The sequence below is a fragment of the Arachis duranensis genome, chromosome 1, assembly GCF_000817695.3.
Source record: "Arachis duranensis cultivar V14167 chromosome 1, aradu.V14167.gnm2.J7QH, whole genome shotgun sequence".
NCBI classification, from domain to species: domain Eukaryota; kingdom Viridiplantae; phylum Streptophyta; class Magnoliopsida; order Fabales; family Fabaceae; genus Arachis; species Arachis duranensis.
The window spans coordinates 27,826,851-27,836,210 of NC_029772.3; the positions used below are offsets into that span (position 1 = coordinate 27,826,851).

Here is a 9,360-nt window from a genome sequence, read left to right on the forward strand (position 1 = left end):
AAGCAATTTTTGCGATAGACGGAACCTTTTTTAAAAATGCCATTTGTAAGCCATGGCAGGCTTATTTTAACATCAAAACAGCCTTACAATCAGATTCAGTCTAATGCCGATGCTTTGGGAGCGGTTAGATAAGAAGTTGGTTCGAGCTAAGAGTTCCTTGCCCTGATAGCCGGTTGGGCTACCAAAGCGAGACCAGGCTAATGGTGGGTCAGACCCGACGCTATCCTTGGACCAGAGGGAATGGTACCTAAGCCGCAGCGAAAAAAAAAATAAGAAAAAAGGTACTTTAGCTTTGTGTGCCACTAGTGAAAAGGAGGTAAGCGAGGAGCACGCAGCCGATGGCGCGAGTGGCAGTAAGAAGTACCAGATTTGGGAAACTTTCTAGCTCTCTTCTTCGACGACCGAAGGGAAGCACTAAGAGATGATGCTTCCAATGCTACTAGCGATGTGTATCGGCACGCACTTCTTTTAATGTGTCGTCTTTGTTTTTCGTACCCGATCTGGGGCGGCGCAAGGGCTTTCTTTAACCCTTAGCTCGCCCGAGACTCCGAAACCTTCATCGTAGCAAGGGCTGTCTTTCCAGTCCCAAGCCGGAGCCGAGCCCGGAATAAGGTAATGATCTTCCGTTATGGAGTGTTGTTTATGTGATACGAGATGTTGAGGACTACTCCGGCTCCTTTGTGTTTAGGGGAGCTCGATAGTCGGCAATCTCGTGCTCCTTACAACAAAGCCAGAGAGCCAGTTCTTTCCAACTATCTTGGAGTTGCCCCCTATTTCGATCATGCCTATCCAGATTCTCTCGATCCAGCCGAACTTACTTCAACTCCACTCTCATCTAAGCCCGTAAAGTCCTCCCTCTCTTCTTCCTTTCCCTCTACAACCTTGCTGGGATTGCTTGATTGGGTTATCACGAGATGCAGTTCAGTTAAATAGATAACTCCATCTTTCCTGCCAGTCTGTCTAGCCCGTCTAGTAACAATATCTCCTCCCGTTCTAACAGACTGAATCGGAACGTGTCATTTCAGTGGTTTAAGCTCAAAATCTATCTGTAGAAAGATTGATCGGGGTATTTCCTTTGGGGTCATGGCTCTGATAGAAAAGGTCTGCATCCGGAAGAGGTTCCCAAAGATTGTGGAGGACTGGGTATTCGTAAAACTTGGTCTTTAGCTAAGCTCAACTGGTCTCTTTGTTGCTGAAAATAGTGAGAAACTCTTATCTAGAGTCATTAAAGCTAAATACCAGAATAGGAATAGGGTTGCAACCTCTTTTTGCCTGGAAAAGCATGGACAGGGGACTCTATGCTAGCAGTGTACAATGGAACATAGGTAGTTCCATATCCCTCTCCCTCTGGTTTGGGGACCCTTAGATCCCTTATCTTTGGTCCTCTTTCACTCGTTTTTTTGCAATTATAAAGAAGATAAGAAAAAAAGTTCTTTCTTTATAGAAATATCATATAGTGGTGGTGGTAAGATTCTTAGTGGAATTCCTTTTATAGCTCAACGAAATCTCATAATTACTTTCTAGAGAGAGTCTAACTTCGCCGGAATTGGGTTTGTGTTGAGTGTATAGTTCACCCGCTATAGTGACTTCATACGACCAGCGGATAAGCCCCCTCCCTGTACTACCTTCTTACTCGATTTCTCTACAAGACCTTCTTTCACCTACATTGGAAACTCTGACTAGAACCTGCCCCCACCCGGGACGAAGACCATAGCTGCTCTATTTTACACGCTTAACGAAGAAGGAATGTGCACTCTATATTTACCCCCTTTCACTGGGACTACTGGCGACAGACATACTGAAAATGTCCCCCTTTATACTCTATTTCCATATCCTCCTACCAGTGGCTATTTATCACGGCCGGTTCATCAAATCGAAAAAGGGCACGGCGGCTAGGCTATAAGTTAGCGGTTAGCTATGCTATAAGGGCTGCTCGCCTTTATATGGCAATGGAGCTAAGTAAGAAAAATGCTTAGGGTAGAGTTATTTCCCTCCCCCCCTCCTTAATCTAGCATTGACATTTTTATTACCTTACTATGTTTGTTTAAAAGGAGACCAGACCGACAGCCCACCACTGGAACTTGCTTTGCTCTCGCTCGGCTCACTCCCGCCTGTCTTCTTCCACCTGTAGTAAACTTTAAGAAAAATCCTTCAGTTCACTACTGGTGGAACCTCACTGACCTTATCGGGCAGTTACTCTAAGCTGGGGCCTCCGCCAGCTTAACTTTACACCCCAGAACGCTATTTTTTGACACTTCGGCCCGTGCCTACTAGTGTCAGCCCTCCCTGTAGACTTTTTTCTCTCCCGAATAAGGATTCGAAGACCCAACTCGCTTAGGGAGATATACCTTATCCCCTTCATCCTTCTCTATCTGGATCTTCATCTTCCTTTTTAAGGATGAATTTAAGCAGCAGAAGAACGAGAATTTGAATAAAGAGGCTAGCTATCCAAAGGCTCATATCCACAGAAGAATCATGTAAAAATAAGCGATTTAGAACATATAATGCAGGGAAGAAAACGCCCCGAAGTGTGGTCTTTGATTCTGAAAGAACGGAATAGATTGTTTGGTCTTTTATTTTACTTAGTAGCCATAATAAGATGAACAAGCAAAGAATGGCAACGAGAAAGCAGATTGTTATTTTGGGGAAGGTCTCGCCTTCTTTTCTAAGAATGAAACCCAAAAAAACATTCGAGATTATATAAACCCACAATCCTAATGTTTCTCCCCGTTCTGTCTTACTGAGACACATGAAGTGAACACATCCTGCCCCCGCGGCGGATAATAGAATCACTAAAAGTAAATTAATATAGCGGAAAACTCCTGAATAAAATATATAGAAACTCGGAAGAAGGAAGAGGAGAATGAAAGAGAAGAAGACCCACATAGGAAGTTGGTTGTTTTCCTTCTTCTCTCTATAATTGAAGCCAAACAGGAATATGAGTTCTAGTACTAAGGCAATCTCCCATAGGACCATTTCCGGTGACATGAAAAAGCGACTTGTCAAAATCGTCAAAAAGAATATATAAAATTCCATGGAGATCTCCTCCGAGATAAAAAAAGAAGAAAAGAAAAAGGAACAACAGACGCAAATCACCACTAAAATGGCTATGTCCGGTTAATGCAAGAACTAAACATAAAGGACCAAGATCTCCTATGAAATAGAAAAGATCATTCATACATAGCATAGAGGAATATCTCCGAGCTCTGAATAGCCCAGAGAACCCTTTGAAAAGCCCGGGTGTCCCGGGTTCCCAATCGGGAAATCTCATTCAGATAAGTGCGGTATGTGCGCAGGGAGAGCGCGCGCTTTTTATGATAAAAGACTAAACACCTAATATTATCCCGGTTCATTAAAATACTATAGGGGGAAAAGCCTAGATGAACCAATGCGGCTTCTATCCGTCTTTCAACCAAGCTTTGCACTCGGACAGTTTCCGAGATTCTCTTGAGGCTTGGAAATTCCCCTAAAGTATAAAGTAGGAACTTTTTTTTAAGTTCTCTTTCTCTTTGTACGTCTGGCTGGAGAGGCTCGTCCAATACTGGAATGACAGGTGGTTCGGGGTGAAGTTCTGGGGCCCCCAGAGGTGCTTCCGGAATCTGCACAACGGGCGGTGAAGGCGGACCCTCCGCACCGACCACTCCATCGCATGCTGCGAAAACTAGAAAGTCTCCGATGGATTGGGATAGCCAAAGTAAAAAAAGAACTAATTGGAGAATCTGACATAAAAATTGGAAATCTAAACAAAATTTACCGAAAGAAAAGGTCCAACTATTGGAAGCAAAGGGAAAAGGAACACCGAGTGGGATCAAAGAAACTAGCAGACTGATCACTAAAGAGATAAGAATAGGTGCAAATTCTGACATGACCACAACCCACTTGGTTCTTTCGCTCCTTGCTCGCGGAGCGGCATACCGAAAAAAGAAAGGGTAGTACCAATGAAGCCTACCATTAATGACTAGTTGAACATCAGGAACGGAACAGAGAACAAAGAAAAAGGAATTGTCCCGAGGGGCACTACTCCTTCTTCTCCTTCATCGTCGAAGGTCCTTTGTTCTTCGCTTTGAAAGAGACCGACTATAGATCTCTTTCTCTCACGCTATTTTATATGAGGTACACAAGAGTACTTCGCGCCACAACCATCTCTTTTTTATAAGTTCTACGGACCGATGCCTGCTGCTTCATCTGGGAGAAAAGAATCATAGATATGCCGGTCATTAGAAGGAAGAACCGCCATAAAAAGATTCCTCGTGTATCATCTGTAGCAAAACTATGAACGGAAGCTAGCAATCCGGACCGTATTGAAAAGGTTCCTGAGACACAGCATGGAAGAGTCACAATATTAAGAACCGAGATCCAAGAATGAAGAAGGGGTAGAATTACGGAATGAATACGAGCTGTGGCTAATACCCAAGGCATAAAAGAAGCATTTTCTACGGGATCCCGAAACCACCAGCCACCCCGACCTAATTCATGATGAGCCCACCAACTTCCTGGCATGATGCCCACGGTTAAAAACCACCGACATGTCAAGATCCAAATTCGAATCAGTTTCTGGTCCTGGTCAGATACCACTGTGTTCGCGCCGGCGCTCCAACAAAGAGGCGAAGTAGTGGTATCTTTCTGTTCATTACGAATGACACGCTTCGCCTGCTCCCTCCCCGTGCCCACTAGCGCTCCTGTCCAGAGCGAAGAGAAGGCGAAAAAGCGCCGCCAAAGCAGCATGAGCAGGCTTCTATTGCTACGCAACAAAAGAGCTGGATAGCATTTTGCGACCACATGTTTGAATTTGTTGTTAAAAAGATCCCTTGTTATACGGGATCCGACGCATCCAGCGGAGCGAAGCAGCGTTCCCTTCTTTTCGGCGGCATCCTTCCGCATTGGCGGCGAGTGGAGTGCCACAATCCCGTTCATCATTTTTGATCTACATAATCCAAATGCCATAGCACTGGCGACGTCTCCGGCATAAATGCAAGGAGGATGTATAGCTGATATAGGATCTTGTGGAACAGGATTTGATTCTGCAAGCGGTTCGGTACGAACGAAGAAATTTCGAACAAAAGGATCGGAACTCGCTGATAGGAAAGGAGAGAAAAACAAAGCAATGCCAAGAGCTCCGTCAATCCGCTGTTCATCGATAGACGAAGCTCTCTCTTTATCATCTCGCGCCAGATGCAACAAAGGATGAGTCCTTCTTTTTCCTTCTCGCGAACCACGGGAGCGCCTAGCACCTAGAGGAGCAAAGCTCAATTTCCTTTCAGGGTAAAGCGGCGCATAAAAAAGGGCTGGCCCGTCAAACGTCCGGTTCCTTCGCGAACGAAGTTCAGAATCAACAAGGGTTCGTAGAACGAAGGGAGTGTACAACTGGGGCGCAGCCCCACTTTTTTGTTCGTAACGAGGGAGAGATAGAATGGAGTTCTTCACGAAGTTCGAGACAAAGTAATAAAAAACTTCTCTATGGCCTCCTCGTTTTGAGACATTATGGCTTTGGGGTCGACCCCGGTAACAAAGAAGGAATCCATAAAAACGTGGGATCCGACACCATGATAAAATACTACCCTCATGATTAGACCATGTCCCTGAGATTTGATAAAAGAAAGGTGCATTAGCGGTTAATACGTTGTAATTTGATAAGTTATTAGGAATATGACGGAACGAAAGACCAAGGAAAGAAAGAAGAATGCACCAAAATGCAGGTGCTGCACCAAACGCTGGTGGTTCTTTCTTGTTGTAAGTGAATGCAACGAAAAGACCCGGAAATAACGAATAATGAAACAATTCATATATTATTGACATTTCGTGCTGTGTGTGCTTATTCAAAAAAAATTCTGCTTTGTTATTCCCATCATCCGGTAACCACAGGATGATCCACAAGAAAGGTGGCAGGATTCGAACCTATGGCCGGCCCGCCCCTGACCCTATGATTTTAGGGGGGTTGGGTGGCCGGGTTAGCACCCCTCGTTGCCCCTGTACCCGAAACAGATGCGCTGCGCCACCCAGCGCGTAACCCTGTCTCCCCTACTCCCCTTCTGGTTATGCCATTACCAATCGCGGGTAACCCCCGGGCCGCTAGTGGTTTAAGAAAGGCCCTGACCTAATAAGATAAAAACGATTATCCTTATGACCAAACAGCGATAGTTTCACGATCCCGACCAGCAACTTGTTGGGAGTAGGGGCATCCAAGCTTGCCCAACCTAGACATTGTAACTGAAAGTCCTGCCTACTTGTAGGCTTAGGGTAGTCCTCGAATTCTTCTTTTACTGGCTTGGGAAAGACCCGTAGGCTATGGATCCCACTAATGGAATGGGACTATAACCATACTTCCATGGTCTAGGTTCAAGGACAATAAAGATTGAGGCTTGGAGTATCTAAGGCTTCATGGACCCCATTTTTAGGTTAAGGACGGACTCGCTAGTGTCCCAAGGATTGACCGGTGACACTACTAACTGAATTGCCCTACCTAATATATGTATTTTTCCACAGGACTGAATCCATAGAAACCTTGGCTTAGTGCCATTACTGTAAGCGGCGGATGATTGGTATGCAGGATCGGTTGCTACGGGTTTCACATTCATGTGAATCAAGAGATTGGCTTGAATTGAAAGGCTTTCCAACTAGCCATTGTACCTGAGCGAGAAGTCCTTTTTTACACGAGATCCATAGATAGGAACATAGTAAAGAAAGGCAGAGACCATAAACTAATAGTAGGATCTGTTGCTGGTTCACGAAATGAAACTGACAATCTAAACTTACTTTACATCTTGGAGTAAGAACCTATAGCGGGTAGTGGAAATGGCTTAGTTTTCTATCTCTATCTCCTTCCTTACTCATTAGCTTATGGATTAGAGAGATTAGCTGGCTAGTTGCTTGGCGGACTCAAGACTTCTACTAAAGGTAAGCCGGGTCAAGCTGCTAGTTCAAAAACCTTGAATTGTGCTTTCTTAACTTCCGAATTCAAATTCGTATAAAAGTCGATGGATGCGGCGTGGTTACCATAGCTCATGCATTTTTTGGAATCTCTGGAAAAGAGTTTTGGGGTTTCGGCTACTAAAAAAAGGCTCCACTCTACCCAGCTTTTATCCCCTAGTTGCATTTCTCTCCCGGTTATTTAGTAATAAGCCCTATTTTTTCTAGTAAGGGGAAAGGTTTTTTCTAATTCTAAAGGTCACAAAGAAAGGTTCCTGGACTCTGCGATAGTCCTTATTCCTGATAGCCAGTGATTCACAGGCGAAGATAATATGAGTGCGTGGAAAGTGAATCAAAGGCGGGATTAGTAAATTCTTAGGCTTTCCGGTCCCTTCCAAATGGTTTTCTTCCGGACTTGATAGTAAGTAATGACTGCTTGCTTTCTTGCTGGTCTTTCATCAGTTGCATCCGACACAGCTGAGGAGAAGGAAATCCCTGACTTACTTAAATTTACTGCTGCATATCCCACTGCTGTAAAGGCTTTCAAAGACTTTCCTTTCTAAATACCCGGTAAATAGGAGTCTAAACCATTCTTTTCTGTCTCAATCACAGCTGGACTCTAACTAAATAAATACTTACAAGTTTTCTACTGAAAGGGCGTCTCAGTGTATATAGACAGAGGAATCTTAGGCTTTTCTGTATCAGGACTTTGTTCATGGGGGGGCTAGTATCAAGATCAAAGTCTTAACTGTCCTAGCTAGCCTACTCACTAAGAGTGGCATTTCATACCGAGCTTGAGACTGAATCTTAGTCAGTCGCTGACTGGATGGGGACTCAATAGACAGAAGAATCCATAAAGGAAGGCCTTTCAACACTATCTAAATAGGAATCGGAAACTTCTGACTGGCCCCTGGGATTGAGAATGACTTAGAGGCTGCTAGCTTTGCCTTCTCATTCAGCCTTTATGTTCTTTAAGGTTGAGGTCTAGGTTTATTGGTAGTTTGGAGTTTTTCTTTGTGGGACCTATAGTCTTGATAGTTAAGCTTTGATCTTTCTGCTATAGGCCTAATCTGGTCAGAATGTGGAGGTAGGATCAGCCATAAGAAGGCAGAAAAGGCTGTAACTAAGGATGAAAAACTAAACTATAGAGTTTCCCCAGGAATGTAAAGTATGAAAGAAAGCCCTTCCTTTCTTAGAAAGATCACAAGTTAGCTTCTTCTAAGTCTTTTTCAAGCCCCTGTTTCATCTTCAAAGGAGAGGGCAGCCTGGTAAACGAAGTCAGACTCTTTATCTTTTTCAGAAGGAAGAAAGTCTGAATTGATGTTTCTGGCCTTGACTTCTTCTATATATTTGAGATTTGGGTAGTAGGCACTACGAACTCGAAAGAGCAGCTATACAGCATCCGTCATCTAAGTCCTTCTAAGCTCTTAATGCGCTAGGCCAGAAAGTCAGAATAGAAGCTTCCTCTTTCTTATTTCTGTTGTGTTACCAGCCCGACCGAGGAAGCCGGAGGTAAGTCATTCTCTTGCTGTTGCTAAGACTAGCCTTATGGTTCAATCCCTTCCGAGATCGGGGACTCCAGACCTAAATAAGCCTATTATTTAGCCTACGTGGGAAGCAACTTCGTAGTAAATGCTGTTTAAGGGGTAACACTAAATCAAGCGGCTGCTTAGGCTAATACGCCGCCGTACAGGAGTTCATTCTAGTTTCATACCTGCATTCGACTTAAAAAGAGATATAGAATGCGTTGCCAGACCTAATTAAAGTCTTTATTAACTTCCCGAAGCCTAAGTAAGATGAAGTAGGCGCAAAGATCATAAGATGATCTTGCTGTTGATTCCTTTCTTTGCTCTCTGGAGTTATATTGGACTTACGCAAGCCGGTAGAGGTACTATAGATCAAAGCAACCGTAAATCAATCCTCCAATCACCCTGAGCTGAAGATCTACTGATCCCGGGAACTTCTGCCGTGGAAGGGATTCAGCAACATTAGCTTCTAACTGAGCCGTAGTCCAGTATTGAAGTAGAAACCCTGTTATTAACCTCCCTTGGAAGCAATGCCTATCTACTTTCCCCTGCTGCTAGCATCCAGCTTCAGATCTTTAGGCTTTTCCCCTCACCACTTGCCACTTGGCGTTTTCTTTGCCAACATGTCCTGTAGGTTCACATGGGTAACCAAAGACTAAGAAGGATATACTGGAAGTTTCCTAGCATCCCGATGTTTTGCTGATAACTCAGTCTCTGAAAGAAGCGCGCCCCTGAATACCTCATTCAACCGTGCACCAAGCTCAAACCAAGCCATCAACTAATCCGAACTCGAAAGACTGCTCTGTAGCTGCTGAACGTAGCCAACAAGTAGGACAAGTCTCAACTAGCCCACAAGAAGGTAGCCAACAACATAGATTTTGCACGGCAAAGCATCTTGCCATCCGAAACCAAGATGAAGCCCAAATTG

At 44.2% G+C, this 9,360-nt stretch overlaps 1 protein-coding gene across 1 annotated transcript; it reads left to right on the forward strand.

The window, feature by feature from the left end:
- Nucleotides 1-4,969: 4,969 nt before the first annotated feature.
- Nucleotides 4,970-5,188, forward strand: LOC110279538 (uncharacterized). The gene has a single exon (XM_052259248.1). It carries the CDS (start codon nt 4,970-4,972, stop codon nt 5,186-5,188), a length of 219 nt encoding a protein of 72 aa, XP_052115208.1.
- Nucleotides 5,189-9,360: the final 4,172 nt, after the last annotated feature.

What these genes read in the sequence shown, in the direction of transcription:
- LOC110279538 (XM_052259248.1), top strand. Translation starts at nt 4,970, where the DNA reads ATGCAAGGAGGATGTATAGCTGATATAGGATCTTGTGGAACAGGATTT.